The 21,182-nt window shown below is 40.0% G+C and overlaps 2 protein-coding genes and 1 non-coding gene across 3 annotated transcripts in view; 2 read left to right on the top strand and 1 right to left on the bottom strand.

Annotated features, from left to right (window-relative positions):
- Positions 1-1,616: 1,616 nt before the first annotated feature.
- On the top strand, positions 1,617-1,688 carry TRNAQ-CUG. Its single transcript has one exon. It is a non-coding gene; the product is annotated as a tRNA-Gln (tRNA).
- A 258-nt stretch (positions 1,689-1,946) lies between these two features.
- On the bottom strand, positions 1,947-20,263 carry LOC122661365 (probable LRR receptor-like serine/threonine-protein kinase At2g16250). Its single transcript, XM_043856736.1, has 4 exons — positions 18,234-20,263; positions 8,231-8,359; positions 5,025-5,047; positions 1,947-2,903 (listed from the first exon to the last, which is right to left on the bottom strand). Exons 1-4 carry the CDS (start codon positions 20,177-20,179, stop codon positions 2,296-2,298), a joined length of 2,706 nt encoding a protein of 901 aa, XP_043712671.1. The 5' UTR covers positions 20,180-20,263; the 3' UTR covers positions 1,947-2,295.
- The window catches only part of LOC122661366 (glycine-rich RNA-binding protein GRP1A-like), a 28,242-nt gene continuing 22,046 nt past the window's right edge, over positions 14,987-21,182 (top strand). The window contains exon 1 of the mRNA XM_043856737.1: positions 14,987-15,026. The gene's annotated coding sequence lies outside the window, so the exon portion shown is untranslated. The remainder of the gene's footprint in view (positions 15,027-21,182) is intronic.

Raw genomic sequence — 21,182 nt, 5'->3', positions numbered from 1 at the left:
CCTTGGGGAGCACCTGTGTTGTTTGTGAAAAAGAAGGACGGTATTATGCGTCTGTGCATTGACTACCGTGAGCTCAACAAATTGACAATCAAGAACCGGTATCCTTTGCCTAGGATCGATGACCTATTCGATCAACTACAGGGTGCTAAGGTGTTCTCGAACATTGATCTCCGGTCAGGGTACCATCAGTTGAAGATCAGAAATGGTGATATCAGCAAAACAGCATTCAGATCTCGCTATGGTCATTATGAGTTCTTGGTCATGTCCTTCGGGCTGACCAATGCCCCGGCCGCTTTTATGGAGTTGATGAACCGGGTGTTCCACGATGTTCTAGACAAGTATGTCATTGTCTTCATTGATGACATCTTGGTCTATTCCAAGAGCGAGGAGGAGCATGCAGACCATCTCCGCCTAGTATTGCAACGCCTAAGTGTGAAACCACTGGTTGATACAGATCAAAGGACTAGTTGATACATAAGATCAGCTCTCCAATAGATGGACACCACATAGTAGGGATTCAAGCCCGCACGTGATCAGTTTGAGGCCATGAGAAAGCTATTAAGATCAAGATTCTTCACACCAAATCCATGATCAAAACTTTTTCACATGTCCAGCCAACTTGGTACTCTATACAATGTCAACGACAAATCAGTTCAACAGTTCCCGCTAAAATCTCTTATCCAAACTCTAAAATATGTGTTTCGCAAGAGCTCAAGACTACATGAACTTGAGGCTTACATGAACTGAAGACATTCCTTCATCGTCCTATAAATAGAACTACAATAATCGAAGTACACAAGTGAAATCATACAATCATAAGCCTACTGCTCTTTCTGCTCTTGCTCCACTAATGTTTCTTTGAGATATGACATGCATCTAAGAATCTCCCCGGAACTCACTCTAGTTAGCTCTTCGAACGTATTTCTTGGTACTTCGTGTGCAAGTTCATCTCACGAGGATTTCAATTGTAACACTAGTCATCTGAAACTGTCACTGACAAATCGGAATGTGTTTTTTTTCAATTAGACAAAATCGTTGATTCGATCTTTAAACAATAGGAAGTGAAGGTCAATTATTAAATCTCCAATCTAAATTTGTTTGTGACTATCATAAAAATTTGTGAGCATGGTTATAAAAAGCGGAATCGAGGATCAAATCGGTCAATGTTTGATTTTTTATCCAGATTAAATAAAAATTCGATCTGAACCGATTCAATCCAGTCCATACCAAGCTATTTTGGGGTAGAAGTAGGATTGACCTTGGAATTGGTCCGAGGCAAATGAAAGGATGAAGAAAATGAACTGTAATCAACCAATCCAATTTCGACTCAAAGGCTGGTGATTATGATTGGTTGGAATTGGATCGGTGACGGCCGATTCCAAACCGAATTGAACAATTCACCGATCTGATTCCCGTTTCTTTGAAGTGTTTGTGACATTTATAAGCCTAACAAGTATTATACAATTGGAGCAGCAGGTAGTGGTGTGGTGGGCATGTGTCCCAGACCTGACCTATTTGTGGGCCACATAGATTTAAAAACAGAACTGGGTGCATTTACGGTACCCGGCACCAACTTACTAAATTATTTATTAAAATTTACAAACTTATTAACATCTGGTCCCATAGTCTAGTGGTCAGGACATTGGACTCTGAATCCAGTAACCCGAGTTCAGATCTCGGTGGGACCTTATTTTTCCAATTTGTATTTGAAATGCCAGACATGGGATTAAGAAGTGAAGTGAATAATGGGATTTTGTTTTTTTGGAGTAATGCGTCCCCTAAAACATGTGGAACTTTGAACAAAATGGTCAAAAAGAATAAACAGCATTTGGAAATTGGAACATTATTTCCTGAAGATATCTTCATTTTGGTGTTGACCATTATGCATAAATATAAGTCATATACTCATAATGCAGGGAAAAGAGAAAACCAAAGAAAAGGATCAATTACAAGATAAAAATTGCAGCTTGCTTTCACAAATATTTTAGCTTTCCAACAATATGAATCAGGCAGCTGCATCTGTCTTTCTCTCGCCTTCAATGTGCCACCACAATTACAAAACCCAGTGCCACTGCCTTCAAAATCATTGTTTCTCTATCCTTTGCCGACAGTTCTCCTGGATACTGCCCCTTGGGGCTTCTGCAGTAGCATCACACTGTTGAAGGAAAAGAATTGCTACAGAGGATCCTCCCATTGAGAAACCTAAGAATGTGGGTGGTGGGATAAAATGAGCAGACACTCAAATGGGGAGCCTGCTGCAGTATTATTAACAAAGAATCAGAAAACCCATTTATGCTAGTCTTCATCTGGCCTCTCTACATTCCTAACATCATCTGGTTCAGGGAAAATCTCTTTAGAGAGTCTCTTGTGGGAAGATGAGAGATCACATCCACTACCTTGCCCACTCCCATTGGAACCTGCTGTCCCGGACTGTCTTCGAACATTACCTCCTTCTCTGCTGGCACTTGGAATGACCGTAATGTCCGATGAGCTGTGACGCCAACTACCAAAAAGAGATGCATTCCAGGATCCCCTGGATGAAGTTGTCCTCAATCGTGCAGAGTTAGAGTTCTCTTCCCTCACCACTTTCAATGGGTTTTCCAATGCTTTAAGAATATGCCTCATAAGTGGGCGCTTGGATGGCTTGGGGTTAAGGCATGACATTGCCACAATAGCCATTGCCCATACCTCCTCCAGCAGGTCATCATCTACAATGAGAGATGGATCCACAATCTTTGTTACCAGTTCCTTCTCATGTACACTGATATAAGGCAGTGTTTGCTCCAGCCACTCCTTCATAGAGGCATCATCAGATGCACTGATGCCCAGCTTCCCTGTTACTAGCTCAAGTAAGACCTTCCCAAAACAATAGACATCAGAAGCCCAAGTTGCAGATGGTGAACCTGAATGTTCAAAATAAAGGAAATAAAAGGTATAAGCAATAATAAAAACTATTAAACAAGAAGTTTAAATAGTTAAAGAGGAGTACACAGAATTGTCTAAAAGTTCTTAGTGGTCCGAAGTCCGGCCAAATGCAGAGTATCAGACATCAAACAGGAGTGTTGAAAATGCAGAAACGAAGGAACAAGGTCCTTGTCCCATGCTATATCATCAAAATGGCCCACCCATGAACATAGGAAAGTGTAATCAATAGCAGGTACCTAGCAATCCACCAAACGAGGAAAATACATTTTGGTCCGTTATTTCTGCACCTTTTCTCCACCCTCCTCCAACCAACTTACTCCTCTCGGTTTGCATTGGCAAAACTATCTTCCATTTTTTGTTTTTAATTATATTCCACTTGAAAAAAAAAAACAATATGCTTTGTACGAGTGGAAAGATGCAACATAGTCAGTCAAGAGTCAAAAGGTAAGGCAAAAAAAAAGTTAAGGTATAGAACTTAAACACGAAAGTGCACAAGTGATTGGGTGACCATTCAGATGCCTTAGAATCATGGTTGTCACGGCGCCTAGGCGACCCAAAGCGTTGAAGGGGGCCTGGACGCAAGGTGACACCAAGGCGCCCACCTAGGCATCCAAGGTGCCTGGACGCCTAGGCGAGGATGCGTCTTGACAACTATGCTAAGAATTTTTTTTTAAATGATCAGGATTACTCAGTTTGCAACTTTTTGGCCCAAGATCATTAACATGGCAACCACAGGGATGCTAACCTCTAATATATTTGCAGGCATTTATCACACTGACACACCTTTTTCAACTGTCCAGTTTCCACATGGATGGACAGTCAAAGAATATTATTGACACAGTTTCTTTCATGGCCCATTTTGTGATAGCCCAGGTAATACAATTTGGTGACTGCACTAATAGGATGGTACCAAATCCATGAAATAGAACAATTAAAAGACAGGATTTACTCTTAGAACACTGGAGCTGCCATCCTCAAAAACAAAAAGGACGCACTCCTCCAACCAACTGGATTTACTCTTAAGAAATAACAACTAATATAGTCTTTTGCTTTTTCTCTTCAGGTTATCTGGTAGGCCAGAAGTGTACAGAGTTCATGGGAACACCAGAAGAAAGTGAATTTTCTGGTAAAAAATTGATTTCCAATCCATTCAATCAATTAGAAACATAAACCATGAAACACACTATTTTCGCAACTTATTCTTTCCCGACATTGCAAATTTTCCCCCCATAAGATTTCATTGGGTTTGGTTCCATTGTCTGTAACAATTAATTATAGGAGCAATGGCTACAGAACGAGGATCTTCTCATCCTCAGCAATCATCTTTCCTTGTAGCTAGTGGGTAGCTGCTGGGAGAGGTTAGGAAAGAGTCTCTCATTAGTATATCAAAAACATTAAACCTAAACATACTTAGATGCTTTTTCCCACCCTATTATAGGTCCACAATCAGTTATTTAAAAAATACAGGAAGAAACAACTGGATAGGATCCAAGTCCATGGCAACAACAGCACTAGTCCATGTTAATCTAATTTTCAACCACAATAAAATGAAAAGGGAGTTATTTTTCTATCAATTCTCCTTCTAGTTTTCTTGCACACCAACAAATCAGAAAGTTCATTTTCTTTTCCACCTGTTTTCTTCTCCTACAATTGTTTTTGTTTCCTATCCATATTACAACCAAACAAAACCTTATTTACTTGATTCTTATTCTTTCTCAAATTGATAATGATCCTTTTGGGTGACAATGGATACTCTACTTTTGGTTAAGCCACGAAAGAGGCGGTTTGTCATCTATGGGTTGAGCTACCTCTTTAGTGCACCTTACCTATCCTATAGTACAGATTGTCTGGACCACGAAATTGGTTGGACATCAGAAGATGGAATTTTGAAGGAAGATAATTTTTTGGGCCACACAATATGCAAGGGAAAGTCCAATAAGAAAACCATATGCTTGACAGTTAACATGAACATGTGCAGAGTAATAGGTCTGTTATACTTGATGAGACCTATGAGCATCATATGATTAATCTTAAAACAAATCGGCAGATTACGGAAAAATATCAGGAGATGATGACAGAAGCAAGCAAAAAATACTTACCAGAAAGGCCTTGTTCAGAGTTCCTGCACATCATGGAAACAAGAATATCATAAGGGGGAAAAAAGAAAAATATATAAAAGAAAGATAAACATGTAGTAAAGCAGCAAGGTATACATCATCAAGTAAAAGAAATAAATATGTCACAATATTGTCAAAGGTGTGCCAGGAGCAAGATTTGAAACAAGGTGCACCCCTAGGGTGCTAGCTACCCAAGTTCACAACTTCAATCAAGCAGTCACCTTTGAGTTTAAATTATGTGTGTGCCTAAGCAATCACCAGAAAAAATAAATCTTTATAGGTGTGGTCTTTGTGTTTGTTAACATGCTTGTGGTTTCTATCTGTGCTTCCTTTGGAGCTCATATTTGGGATATATAATATTTACCAAAAAAAAAAAAGTGGGATATATAATAGAGCTCTCCTCCTTTGGGGCTCATATTTGGGGAGCCATTACAATCAAAACCCAGTAAAAATAGAGGCCTAAAATCAATTAATATCACAACAGCCACTGTTTTTGACTTGCAAATACATCGACAGATTTCTTGGCTGATGTCAGATCACTACATATCTTCATTATCTTTTGTTTAGACAATAGCCTTGTTCTGTGGTTTCTTGTATCGGCCCTATTGGGCCAACTAAGGTATAGTTCAGCCACCTTGGAGTTTACCTATTCTGGTAATCTATTTATTTATCAAAAGCGCCCCGGAGGGGGGGGGGGAGGCTCAGATGTGGTATTTTTTCTTAGTTTGAGCATGTAAGGAAATTGTGGAAAGGCTATTTTGACACACATTTTCTTTTTCTCTTTTATCTATTGATAATATAGTTGGGGAGAACCGTAGCTGACAAACTACGAATCACAGTTAATGGACTTAAAAAAGGTCTTGATATGTCCCACGTGTTACTATTTTTTTTTCCTCAATTCTTTTTGGAAAAGAAGCACCTCACTTAAATCAGGCCTTGACATTATCTGCCCCTCTTGCCTTCGGTGATCAGGTATAAACCTATCACTTTAAAAACAATCATTACAACTAATAGAAACATTACAGGAAATCGTAACAAACATTAGGTCTAAACATCCATATCATTGCTATCACACGCAACTGAATCATCCACATGTCCAAGTCACTGAGCAATGAACATGCTTGAAGACCAAATACAAATTCATTTTCTCCTATATATACTTGCTAGACATTCTGTGTTTATACAATATCAGTAGTACTTTTATTTCAGTGCATGTAACACACAACAGACACTATTTCTAATGTTGCATCCTACTTCCTAGAGACTATTCTTAATATTGCTTCCTATCAAGATCTGTCTTTTATATAAATTGTCTTTCCACAGTCATGATGGATGAGTGACAAAACTAGGAAGGATAAAGTGAGGAATGATCGTATTAGAGCTGATTTGGGAGTTGCCCCGATCAATGACAAGCTCAGAAAATGTCACCTGAGGTGGTATGACCATGTTCAACGGAGTAAAGAGAAGTGATTTGATCCCGATTGAAGGAGCTAAAAGAGCTAGGGCAGGCCTAAAATGACCATAGGAGAGGTTGTGAGGAATGACATGCATTGCCTGGGTCTTGTGCCTAGTATGACCTCGGATAGAGCCTATTGGAGTTTGGACGGCAAGGATCCATGTTACTGACACCATGTAGCCGAGATTTTCCTAACTTCCTGGGCTGTACCTCTTTCCTGTTACTTACATTTCCCATTTCTCACTACTCTTCTCTCAATTCTTCATTTTATTTTTCAGTCCTCTTACTTTCTTTTCCCTTTGTGTGGACCTCAGTTTTCCCTACTTTGTGTTGCAAGGATCCATGTAGCCGACCCCATTTAGTTGGGATAAGGCTGAGTTGTTGTTGTTGTTGTCTTTCCACAATCAATGAACCCAGGGCTAATCATCAAGTTGAGCCCAGGCCTGATTTGGTGGGGCAGTCTGACAGCTGGTTTGGAGTTTTCTCAAGAAGTGATATATATACCAATGTAAACATATTTCAATAGCATTTTTCCATTCCTCTCCATCTGCCTTCTTATTTCTTTTTTTACCATCCCTTTCTTTTCTTTGGATCTTTTCACAGAAACATAAGATCAGGATGGGCATTGAGAACAAAATACGGAAATCCATCTCATCTCTCTCTTCTCCCTTCCTTCCTTGTGCAAACCACAAGATAAGGGGAAGGCAAAAGCAAAACTTAAATGTAACTCAACATATTGAAATAGAAAAAAAAAATTATATATATGGGATTGAGTTCCTTGTCCGACTGCGTAGCGTACGGTAGTGCCTCCCTGTGTCTATTTCTCTCCTCCCACAATAAGGGGTAGATATGTAATTCCATAGGAGGAAGGAGAGAGAGGCGCTAACGTATGCATAAGCCTGGCAGCGTTCTTTACCCATATATATACATGGGGGAGCACAGGGGCCATGTGCGCACGGCAGCCAATGAGAGCATGCGCACTGGCATCTCGGGGGCGGGGCGGTCATTTCGCCCCTACTGTGTCTCACAGAGAACATTTTCCATATATATATATATATGGAGAGGGTTTCCTACAAGGGCAGTGTATGAAGGAATCCGCACACTACAACCAATGAGGGGTTGTGGTGGAGGGCTGGTTAGGAGGGAAGAATTTTGAGAAGAAGCCTTGCAGGGAGAGAGGAAAACACACAATCACACACTCATAATTAGGCAACCAACAATGTTCCGTATTCAAATCTCTGTGTGTTTCTATGTTGGTTACAATGTATATGTATAAATAAAGAAAAGCAAAACAATCCTAATCCAACTCTGAAACTAAAATAGGGTTCAAAATAGACAACTAGCATATTCCTACATAACCTACCTTGCAATTAAAAAGAAAAAAAAACTATTAAACAAACTACTTCCAACCCTTAGTGGACCAAAAACCTGGGTTGCACCGGTTCAGTCTAGGTTTGAGTTTCCAAACTCGGTCATGCTGGTCCAACCAGTCAAGTGCTACTGCATTAGGTTGGAAAATGGTATCATCCATATGGGGCCGACATGGTTAGAATAAGAGAGAGAAATGACTGTGTGGGTCCCATTGCTTATTATGTGAGGGTATAAAGGAATCTGTACAAGGGCAGTGTAGCAATCTTTTTCCATATATATATATATATATATATACAAGGTTTTGACATATTCATAGTATAAAAATGGCAGGCCAAACACAAATAACAATAAAAAGACTTACTGTGGCAATCGTAGCAACCTTGTGATCACGTTTTGGTGAGTATCTCCTTCTTGATTGCAAACCTCACTCAAGCTTCCAAGCCGCACTTCAAATTTATCATCAAGAAGGATACTGCTTGCTTGAACATCCCTTCAATAACCAAATAAGAAAAAACCTTCAATACAAGCACCAGAGCACGGAATTGTACAGAAAGCTAATAAAAATCATTTTAACCATTTGAGTACAAGAAAATAAGAAAAAACCTTCAGTACAAGCACCACAGCATGGAATTGTACAGAAAGCTAATAAAATCATTTTAACCATTTGAGCTATAAAGTGCGACAGAGCATGCTATAAGCACCAGAGCATGGAATTGTACAGAAAGCTAATAAAAATCATTTTAACCATTTGAGCTATAAAGTGCAACAGTTATTAAAATAGCATTAGCAAGCTGACATTTTCCTTTCTCTTTATCAAAAGCATGGTAAAACCTCAGAGAAGCATTGACAGGTAAATGAACAAAAAGGACACCTCACCAAAAATGGAAAAAGAGAATACAAAAAAAGGCACTACCTCAAAATAACTGACTACAAAGGGTGAAAGCAAAACTATATAATCAATCAAACACCAGCAAACAAGTCCCAAAAATGCAAACCAGGACTAGTAATACCACTACTAGTTCATCAGTTAAGTAATTGAGAGCTATCATGGATCATGGAAAGACTGAAGCCAAGGCAAAATAATCTCCCAAAAGCTCCCAAATTGGAGCTTTTGTAAAGAAACTCTTCTAATACCCCAGGTTAGCAGAAGCTCCCAAAATGGAGGTACACCGCATTTGACTCATGAGTTGAAAAATATGAACAATATTCAGACATAAAGATCAGACCTAGCAAATGGATTCTGAAGAAATGCCTCCAAAAAAAAAACCAAAGATATCAGGTCAATGGTACTCTATATGGATGCATGGGGGCCCTCAAAACCCTTGGAATTTATTTCTTCCAAAATGCCCAAAGAAAAGCCAATATTAACATCTGCAGAGGATTACATCTTGTAATCAACAAAAGAGGAGATTGGATTTTGGAATTAGGAGTTTTTTTTTAGTTTAAAGCATTGGCTGCCAAGAGCTGTGCGCAGTAGCCAAATTTTGAAGAATAATGGCAATTCTGTAAATAAACTGAGATGAGAGAGAGAGGAGATCAGAAGAGAAGGGCGAGGGATGCACAGCTCTTGGCAGCCGACGCTTTAAACTAAAAAAAAACTCCTAATTCCAAAATCTAATCTCCTCTTTTGTTGATTACAAGATGTATTTAAAGAAGAAACTAAAGTCTCCTCATTGGAGTCTAAAACAGAAAACTGAAAATAGGCTTGGAGTTTGACTCAAACTCCTACTGACTCATACGACAACTAACATTATCAAACTAATTAAAAATTACAAAAATAACTCAACAAAGAAAATCCCTACCTCCTACGTTAACTGCATCAGAGGGGACCCCAGTTCAGCTACACAAAATGTTCTTCTCATAACCCCTTTTTGCACAACAAAGTTCTCTGTGTATGGGTTCCTAGACATGGTGCCTTTCCTCAAGTAGTACTAGTAATTATATTAAAGCAAAGAATATTTTGCATGGACCACCTAGATTTTATCCACGTGGAAATGTGATGTGGTAGTATTAAGTATTAACTTTCAACCAATGGATAGATAGGGTTGAGTATGGGTTGGCCATGTACCAAATTCCAGAGCCAACTAAAATCATAAACCTGATTTATTGGCGTTTTTTTCTTCTATTCTCAGCCACATTTTCAACCAATATTCCAAAAGCTTGACTTTCTTTAAGCCATTTCACCATGTGGTCAGCATGTGAGCAGCAGTCCTGGGCCTTACATTACCACCTGATCTGCCACATGGCAGATATTAGGTTTGTATGCAAAGGCCTTCATAAGAGCGAAGTATTTCGTTGTTTTCAGCAATTTCATAAAATGGTTCAGACCCAGTACCAGGCTACCATAAAAATTCTTAGGAGTGATTATGGTACTGAGTACACTGAAGGCCAATTCCAACAATACCTAGTTGATCATGGCATTGTTCACCAAACCAGCTGTGTTAACACCCCTGCCCAAAACAGGGTGGCCAAAAGAAAGAACTGCCACCTCTTGGAAGTATCTCGTGCTCTCATGTTTGCTCATCATGTTTCTTCCCAATACTGGAGTAATGTTGTCCTTACTGCTGCTTATCTCATCAACCGCATGCCTACTCGTTTTTTAGGTGTTCGATCTCCTATTGAGATATTGGAGGGGTCTTCCTCTTTAATTGTTCCCCTCCCGCACTTTTGGTTGTGTCTGTTATGTCCGTGACACACATTCCCCAGGCAAGTTTGAACCCCGTGGGCTGCGGTGTATTTTCTTTGGGTATTCTCCAACACAGAAGGGTTATAAGTGTTGTTTTCCTCCAACTCGCCGTACTATGGTGAGTATGGATGTTATCTTTCATGAGTTAGTTTCCTACTATTCCACTCCTCGTCTTCAGGGGGAGAGTACTAGTGAAGATGTGGCTGTTCAGGAACCCTTTCTCCCTATCAATGTTGTGGACATTGAGATTACAACACAAGGGGAGCCTACTTCTCAGGTGAAAAAGAAGTTGATAGATGGTCCCAACCTCAAAACCTTTTCTCGAAAGCGGTCAAAGAACAAGCAAGTTGAGATCACTACCACAACAACACCTGAACCTGTTCAATTGGAGCTCCCTGAGCCAGAACCACCGAGCTCAACTGGTAATCCCTCTTCTTCTCAACCTTCTCTTCAACCTTCTCTTGATCTTGATTTACCTATTGCTCATTGTAAAAGCACTAGGTCTTGCACTCAACACCCCATATCTCATGTTGTTTCTTATGGTTCATTATCTACTTCCCATCATACATTTGTTTCTTCTCTTTCTTCTGTTGGCATTCCACACACTTGGCAGGAGGCTCTTGCAGATTCAAAGTGGAAAGCAACCATGGTAGAAGAAATGAATGCCTTAAAGAAAAACAACACATGGGACATCGTAGCTCTTCCTCCAGGAAAGAAACCAGTTGGGTACAAGTGGGTGTTTATGGTCAAGTAGAAAGTTGATGGCAGTGTGGACAGATATAAGGCAGGACTTGTGGCTAAAGGGTTCACTCAAACCTATGGGATTGATTACCAGGAGACCTTTGCCCCAGTTGCCAAGCTGAATACAGTTAGAGTGTTGCTATCATGTACTGTGAATCTAGGATGGGATCTACAGCAACTTGATGTGAAAAATGTTTTCCTTCATGGAGAGCTTGATGAGGAAATACACATGGAAGTTCCTCTTGGTTTTTCATCTAACACAACCAGTGGTCAAGTTTGCAAGTTGAAGCATGCTCTATATGGCTTCAAACAGTCTCCTAGAGTTTGGTTTGGCAGATTTCACAAGGCCATGACCTCTATGGGGTTCAAATAGAGCAATGTTGATCATACTTAGTTCATCAAGCATCATGGTGACAGGGTCACAATCCCTATTGTATATGTAGATGATATAGTTGTGAGTTGTAACTGGAAATGACTGTGAGGAGATGAATCATCTTAAGGAGTTTCTCGGACGTAAGTTTGAGATCAAAGATCTAGGAAAGCTAAGGTATTTTCTTGGGATTGAAATTTCCAGATCTTCAAAAGGCATCTATCTTTCCCAGAGGAAATACATCCTAGACCTTTTATTAGAGACAAGGCTGCTAGGTTGTCATCCAAGTGAAACTCCACTAAAAGGTAACACCAGGCTGAAGGAATGCGATGGGGAACCAGTAGACAAAGGTCGCTATCAGAGGTTGGTGGGAAAATTGATCTGCTTATCCCACACACGACCCGGCATTGCCTTTGCTATGAGTCTAGTAAGCCAGTTCATGCATGATCCCTATTCCACTCATATATAGGTTATCCCTTCGCATTCTTCGCTACTTGAAAGCGGCCCCATGAAAGGGAATTCTCTTATCTTCACATGATCACTTAAGGGTTGAAGCCTATACAAATGCTAATTGGGGTGGCACTTCAGACCATAAGTCTGTTACAGGGTATTGCACCTTTGTTGGAGGCAACCTAGTTACATGGCGCAGCAAGAAGGAAAATGTGGTGGCTAGATCAAGTGCCAAAGCAGAATTTCGTGCAATGGCCTAAGGCATTTGTGAGTTGCTATGGCTTCGAGGATTACTTCAAAACATTGGTGTTCCTACTTCTCTTCCAATGATGCTATACTGTGACAACAAGGCTGCAATTAGCATAGCTCACAACCCAGTTCAGCATGATCGTACTCAACATGTGGAGATCGACAAACATTTTATTAAAGAAAGCTTGAGAGTGTGTGTTCCCTTCGTGAAGTCTGAAGATCAACTTGTTGATGTGTTCACTAAGGGGTTGAGCGGGAGTTGTTTCATCCTTTTGTATCCAAGTTGGGCATGATTGATATCTATGCTCCAACTTGAGGGGGGAGAGTTGAATTGTATGGTGTATACCATGGGGGTATACATGGGATTTTACTATGTAATTCCCTCTTTTGTTATGTTTACTTTTTTCCCTCTCTAATGACCCTAAATAGTAGAGTCAGTTAGAGTAGGGGTAGCAGTGTAATTTTCCCTTTGAAGCTTTCTTTATAAATAGAAGCTTGGCTGATCTAATTGATTATTCAAGCATTACAGCCTAAAGGATTGTTCTTCTCTTCTTCTAACACAAAATAATAAATTAAATGTATCACTGGTCATCCTTTTGAAATATGGACTAGCATCTCAATATAAGTTAACAAGATTGTACAAGTGACTCCCACGCCTTGCTCCTCCAGAGTTTGACTAAGAAATATCTTCATCCATTTCTAAGCTACAGCAATTTCTATTACCAAGTTGTCCAAATCTGAGCCTTTTAGCCTATTTTCGCTACAGCATTCTTAGAAAGATTGTACTTTTAAGTTAATAACAATTCATGACTGTACAGCCCTATGTACAGGAACTTCTAATTCATTAGCCAAGGCAATACATAGCTACAATTCTGATGTGGCTCATAGCCACCTTAATTGCATCATCAGCACGTTATAAAAGGTAAAAGTTTGTCTTGCTGGAGAGATCTAATAAAAATACAGTGATAAGGTATAAGGTAAACATTATCTCAGAGGAAAACCAAAATTCATAGCATTTATCCAACTGTAGGTATAGAAGCTGCATACTCAAATGAAAGTGTAAAATGGCCTTAATCTATGGGCATTCGCAGTCCTTTAAAAAAAAGCTATATTCTACTCCTATGCACAGTTTAAAGGGAAATAACAGGGGTTTCAGGCCTAAATATAAAAGAACTCCAAGCAGGTGGTGGAGGGCCGGTTAGGAGAAGAAGGGAATATCAGAGTTGCAGGGGGGAAAACGCATAACAAGAAAAAGGGGGGGAAGAAGAGTGCACATGCACAGCCACAGGCTACTCAAACCATAACTCAACTATTCCATTCTATTCAATCTATCTCCAACGATGGGGAATTACATCATATATAAAGAGAAATAAAAGACTCCTAAAAATAAAGACTAACTCTCTAACTAGGAAACTAAGAATAATTGAGAAACCAAATGTCCTACATAGCTAATAGAATAAAATAAAAGTAAAAAAAAAATTATTTCCCCAAATAACATAAATTCCTAAAATCTTAGGAGATCCAAAAACTCAAATTGGACCCGGTTCATCTTCGTCTGGATACCTAACTGTGTTTGGGTCAGTTCAAGGTAGTGTATCTGCATCAGTTCCCCCGGTGTTGAGAAAAACTCGCCCACAAGTTTTGTAAAATGAGAGAATCAGCACCATTCGATTGGCATCCATAAACACTGGCTTTGATGGGGCAATAATCCAGCGCATCTCATGATCAACCATCGCAATCGTCTGATTGTCGTTAGCAAACTACGTCTCTTCAAAGGGAATCTGATCGTGGGGTTTCACAACTGAAATCGGACCATCGATCAATTCTTCAATTGCAAACTTGATCGGACTATGTACTTCAGTTTGATCGTCGCTTTTGTTGTCTACATTTTCTTCCACATCTGATCCGCCTTCTGACGATTGGATCATACTTTACACCTTAACATAGAAGGTGTTATTACTTTCGGCAAGCTCCCGAAAACCTGTCTTCAAATTAAAAAGTTCTGTTTGCAATTTACGGAACCCATCTCTAATCGAAATGAGTAAATTGTATCGATCAACCTCCATGATGTAGTGGGTTTACGATGACGATGGCAGAATTGTAATTTATTGGACTGCAAACTAAAGAGAAGAAAAGAAGGCTAGTGTAACATACTGGTGGGAAGGGATAAACTTGGAAGAAAATAAAAGAAAGACAAAATAGAATAAGAATAAAAGGGAGGGGGCAATTCTGGAAAGATAAAAAAAGAATAAGAAGTAACTAACAAATAAGTGGGAGAGGGGGGATAGTTCTGGAAATAGAGAAAATATGTTATAAAAGAGATAAGACTTAAAAGATAGGGGTATAATAGGAAAATAAGGGTGAAAAAAAAGAAGTCGTGGGTTTTGGAGTTTAGTGATTGTAGTCTCCTACTTTGAGTCTGCTACTCCAAAGAGGGAAACCAGCAGCAGATGGTGAAACGACTTCGAAGGAGGAATCGTATGCGCAACTTTGAAGGAGGACGTGTACGCTTGACTTTGAAGGAGAAAATCCAGGCGACCAGCGACTTTGAAGGAGGAGGGAGGACGACTCGCTGCAGGAAGCTTCAGTTCTTTCTATTTCTACATCTGTTTCTTCCTCACTTTGCCCCCTTTCTTCCATTTCTGAGGTTTCTTTCAGTTTCTTAGTGACAATAGGTGATGGCATTCTGCCTAAATAGTAGATACAAGTGATAAATAAGAGAATACTAAAGATTCGAGCCATAGAATTTCTCAATTCTGACACAAGGTCCTTCTTAGATCAAATAAGTATAGATCTAATAAAATGATTTTGGCGGATCCAGATTAATACCAATCCAACCCATTTCATGAATAAAATATGACCAATTAACCAACGAACAAAACTACTTGTTACAAATAAGATCTCGTTGTGGCATTGAAACATATAAATGTTGACTAATGACTAATCTGGCTAATGTTGAGAAGCAGATGAACAATCATCTACTTCCGGAAGAAATCGAAGATGAACAATCTTGGGAATCCTACAAGATCAATTCGTTCTTTTTTCTCTAATAGATGATCAGAACTTCATCTAGGTTCAAATCCTACTGAGAGGTTCAGCCCGGCAAATAGACATCCACAGGAATAAGCTTATCGACTCCCTGAACAGTACTATAAGAATCGGTACTGAACATCTCTCTCGTAGTAGTACAGGCTCCCATAGCAATGACATATTTTGGTTCAGACATTTCCTCATATAATCTCACTAAGGAAGGGGGCATTGATGGATTCCCTTGAAAAATATTGGTGAGTGTGCAAACGAGGTGCTCTACCTAACTGAGCTATAGCCCTTGCATTTGTGATAGATATTTTATCATGTAGAAACTAGCTTGTCAAGATAAGTATTTCATGATAGGACATGATAGCTTTCCGATCTCCTTCCCGATAAGGATTAGTATTGCTTCTTCAGGAATCGGTCTGATTCTATCTCTGTTCGTTCCATTTGAAGCAAGGAAGGATCCCAAAAAATCGATCTTTCTTTTAGTTGTTGAATCTCTCTTTGACTGATTAATGTAGTGGTTCTTTCCAAAAGGTGTAAATGCAAATAAAAAACATCTCTTGGACAAGCTTCGTGATCGGGCGGTCTTCATAATAGAAGAGACATTTGGCGATAAACTTATGCTTGTTTGGAGGGATCATCATAAATGATTGAAGTGTATCGTTCCTGCTACATAAAATATTCGGCTAGAGCGGCTCCTGTATAAGGAGCTAGGTATTGTAATGTAGCAGGTGAGTCTGCTGTTTCGGCCACCACAATAGTGTATTCCATCGCCCCCCCTTTCCTGGAAAGTAGTCACTACCTAAGCCACAGAAGATGCTTTTTGACCAACAGCTACATAAACACTTTACATTTTGCCCTTTTTGATTGAAAATAGTATCTGTGGCTACTGTCGTTTTACCCGTCTGTCTGTCCCCAATAACTAATTCTCGCTGACCGTGTCCTATAGGTTTGGGACTCCACCAACAAAGCAACAAACAAGGTCGAGCTTGCTTATTGTACCTTTATTGATATTGAATTATTGAATAAACTCAAGATTCTTTCTTATTTCTTCCTTATTTATTCCAATTCACATTTTTGTTTCTATATAGATTATATATGTAGTGCCAATCCAACACAAGTCTTTATATAGATCTCAATATTTTTTATTTTTTTGAAATTTAATTCTATTCTTTTCTCAACATTCAGATTGATAATAGCGTATCGAAGAAATTCTTGTGATAGGTCCCGTTCCTGGTCAGAAATATAGTGAAATCACTTTTCCTATTCTTGCCCCTTCATCAGTAATTGAATGGGTCGGTTTATAGACATGAAAAAGTAAAAGTAAGAACTCAACAAGACCCTACCTCTCTTTGTCTGATTCGAGAGGTAGGGTCCCGTTGAGTTCTTACTCTTCCAGTGAGACTTTGATCCATTCCATAATATAAAAAAACATAAAAGTTGAAAATTTATTCAGTTAACATAATCAGAATATTCTAATCCTATAGATACGGACTCTTGCTTCAATGTTTGGCTCTTGCTCTCTCTGCTCTTCCTCTATCTCTCTTTTTTTTCTCTTTTTTTTGTTCTGGGTGCTGGCTGAACCCTAGAAAGGGGTTTCGATTGAGGCACAGTGGGGGTTGTTGCAGTTGTGGAAAAGGAAGGGGATGCTGTGGGGGTCAAAGGGAGGGTGGAGGAGTGTAACGGAGGGGTGGGTTTTCTCTGCGGGAGATGGAAAAGAAAGAGGACTGTTAACGTGGTTTTTTTTTTTTTTTTTTTGGGGGGGTTTGCTGATACAGTGGGGAAGAAGATGGGAAGGTTAGGGAGATAGGATGAAAGGGGTTTTCTGTTGTTACCGCAGGACAATAACAAGAAAGGTGTCTGGGAAGAAGAAGAATGAATTGAAAGGATAATGGATCCTTCGGCTCTGACACCAAATTGGTGGAGGGCCAGTTAGGAGAAGAAGGGAATATCAGGGTTGTAGGGGGGAAATCGCATAAGAAGACAAGGGGGGGGGGGGGAGAAGAATGCACGCTTACAGCCACACAAGCTACTCAACTATTCCATTCTATACAATCTATCTCCAACGATGGGGAATTACATCATATATAAAGAGAAATAAAAGACTCCTAAAAATAAAGACCAACTCTCTAACTAGGAACTAATTCAAGTAAGGAAACTAATAAAAATTGGGAAACCAAATATCCTACATAGCTAACAGAATAAAATAAAGTAAAAAGACATCATTTTCCCCAAATAATAAATTCTTAAAATCCTACTAGATCCAAAAACTCAAACTGGATCCAGTTCATATTTGTCTGGATACCCGACCGGGTTTGGTAGGGCCAAGGTAGTCTGTCTGCATCAACAGGCTACATGTTCTCACCCAGTAAAACAGTGTTCATTTTAAGAAAAATGTTTTTTAGTCATGAACCTTAAAGTCGCCTAAAGCAATGACATAACCTTAATGAGAAATGATAAGCAGCCTCAGCAACAACACTGACCAAAATAAAGAAAAACAAAAAAGTTTGTCCAAACAAGTAGGCATGTGTTGGGTCAGGAACTAGGTTCTGTGCATAACAAGAGTCAATCTAGTTTCACTATGACTATGTAATTGTGGTCATGATATGAACTCAGTATTCTAAGGGTCTCAGTGGAGATTCACTTGTATGATTTGATGGGTATTGTGTATTCAAAATAAACATAATTAATGCCATTCTAAAATTTAAAGAATATCACTACAGCAGAGCATAGCTTCACTCACCAAGCAGATTGTAAGAAAGATTAATCACAGGGACAGCATAATCACAAAAGGCAGATACCAAAATCATGCAAAAGGAAGTCTTGGCATACCTGTGAACAATAGGTGGATTACATTCATGATGTAGATAAGATAGACCCTCAGCAGCTCCAATTGCAATTTTAAGCCTTTTTATCCAATCCAAAGATTGTAAACTGTCATCTTCTAAATTGGTTTTCCTGTACAAAGAATTAGACAAGTCCTTGTTTGGCATGTACTTGTAAACCAGGAACTTCTCATTCTCCGGCTCCAAACAGTGACCCAAGAGGGGCACCAACCTTGGGTGAGAAACCCTGCTAAAGAAATCCAACTCCCTCATGTATGATTCCTTCTTGATTGAGCTGACATCGATCCTCTTGACAACTACAGGAATGCCACCATCCAAGACACCTTGGAAGAGGTCCCCTGAGTGGCCATTTTTAATTAAGTTTGAATCATTAAAATCACTAGTGGCCTGGAGAAGCTGCTCATATGTATATGCATCTCCCAAACTTGAAAAGTTAATAGCAATTCCAGGAGGAGATGGGCTACTTCCAGCAGGGACAGGCCCTACCTCAATCCCTCTTTGATCTGAAACGCCATTGCCACGTCTGCATAGGATCAGTGCTAAAACCAACACCAAGAGCACAATAAAACCAAGTCCTCCAAACACTCCGCCCAAAATGGGTGCTAAATTTCCGTTCTTGTGGGTGTCTACTGGTACGGGAGGGGGAGACTGGCTTGTGTTTGAGCCTCCAAAATTCAGGCCTCTTTCCATATAGAACAATGAGCAGTCTTTCGAACTCCTCTGATTTGATTCATTCTGAAGGCAGTTGTTGGCAAGAGAAGCATTACTCAGTGTATCAACAGGAACACTGCCTTCAAAATAATTATCAGACAAATCAATTAAACTGAAACTTCCAACAAGGGAAGTCAGAGTTCCATAAAACTGATTGTCCGAGACATTGAATACCGGAAGTGTGGCATTTGCATTTGAACTACGGTTAGGAAGAATACCCGTCAAGTTATTCCCGGAGACATCGAGCAATTGCAACTCGGGCATTGACCACAAGGAATCGGGAAGAGCACCAGAGAAATTGTTGTGACTCAACACCACAAACTGCAACCGCACGAGAGCAGAAAACAAGGCATTCGGTAACGATCCCGTAAGAAAATTTTTCCCAAGTGACATCTTCTGCAAACTCCTCATCCCTCCCAAATCCGGAGGCAACGTCCCGGACAAGGAATTCGAGCCGAGATCAAGGTCAAGCAGGCTAGAAAGGTCACCGAGCTGGGCGGGAATACCGGCAGAGAGGCTATTGCTGGAAAGATTCAAGAATCTAAGGCCGGTCAGGGCCCCAAGGACGGTAGGAATCGGCCCTGACAGGAAATTTGAAGATAGGTCAAGCAAGGTGAGATTGGTGAGAGCGGAGAAAAACGAAGGAATAGATCCAGTGAGCATATTCTGCGAGAGATCAAACACTGAGAGGTTCAGTAACTGACCTAGCGAAGGTGGGATTATGCTAGTAAGGCTATTCTTAGAGAGATATAGAGAATTGAGAGTGGTTAAGTTTCCCAGAGAAGAAGGGATGGGACCGATAACAGAACAAGACCGGAGATCAAGCACTTGCAGCCAGTGGAGGCGTTCGCCGAACCAGTCGGGAATGGAGCCTGGAAGCAAGAAACCGGAGCCGTTGAAGGAGGCCAACAGAGTGAGATTGGCGAGTGCATCGACTGAGAACTGTGCATTGATACGGCCAACGCGAGAACGCCTCAACCCCGATAAGTTGATTCCAACGACATGACCGTTCTGGCATTGGACACCGATCCAAACCAAGCAGGGATCAGCTTTCTTCGGCCAGTCTTTGGCCCTCAACCCTAACGAAGAGCGGAGGTCAAGTAGCGCAGCTCGCTCTGTCCGATTTTTTAACGGCTCCAACTGTCCCAAACCAGACTGAAACAGTAAGATGATAAGAGCAAGAGCAAGTAGCTCTACTGTACTCCACCAACGATCCGCCATGTCTACCAATGACGACCATGTGATGAATCCAACAACAAAGACGGTAACTATGATCTCTGCATTTTCGACTTGTTCATAGAATTTAATGGGGATTCGATTGTTTTTCCTTATTTAATGAACACAGAAATGCAGTCTCTATTCCCTCCCTATACTTCTTCTCTGTATACTGTTATATCTCTCTAACTCTTACCTTAAATGTCGAGCTTTGATGCTGCACTCGTTTCTCCTCTGCCGCTGCTGATCCGAAGTAGAACAAAGAAAGAAACACCCAGGAACTCTTCCATCATCCCTTCTCTCTCTATCTGTCCTCCATCAATAACTCTTCATCAGCTTTTTCTTCCGAATTAGGTTCCTCACTCTCTCTTTCAGAGAATTGAATTCTTGACTGGTACTTGCTGTCAGGAATTTAAAAAAAGAAAAAAGGAAAAAAAGCTCATTTAAATGCTAACATTTAATGAGAAATGCTAATTTCCAACAGCCTCGTTTCTCTCCAGCTACTTCGGTTGTATTTACTGCTTTCACTACTGAACTGCAAGTCTGCAAATACAATCGCCAGAGCTGTAAATCTGGTGCGAGTTTAAGGTCGATGGAACTGCTCTGCTTCGATCAATGGCACTCTCTGTGTTTGTGCTCTTCAGCCACAATGTTTAGTTAACCCCAAATATTAAGGGTCCTAATAATAATTCCCCACCGCTTTCATCTCTACTTCCACTGTTCTTTTGCACTAACTTGACTTAATTTCTAATAATCTATTATAATCATTTATTAATTCCATAGAAAAATAAAAAAACAGAATCACATATGCAAGATCTGCCTCTCTCTCTCTCTCTCTCTCTCTCTCTCAAATTGAACTATCGATCTTCTCTTGCCGGAGGAATGAGGTGTTTGTCACACTTCAGTGATGAACTGATGATTCGTCAGTGAGTTCAGTTACTTTCTCTGATCGATTAGAATGGTTTTTGTTTTGGGAAATTTACACATACCACCCTTGAGGTTTGACGAA

The sequence above is a fragment of the Telopea speciosissima genome, chromosome 5 (genome assembly GCF_018873765.1).
Source record: "Telopea speciosissima isolate NSW1024214 ecotype Mountain lineage chromosome 5, Tspe_v1, whole genome shotgun sequence".
NCBI lineage: Eukaryota > Viridiplantae > Streptophyta > Magnoliopsida > Proteales > Proteaceae > Telopea > Telopea speciosissima.
The sequence above is the reverse complement of the archived record's forward strand: the minus strand, read 5'-3'. Positions and strand labels throughout refer to the sequence as shown.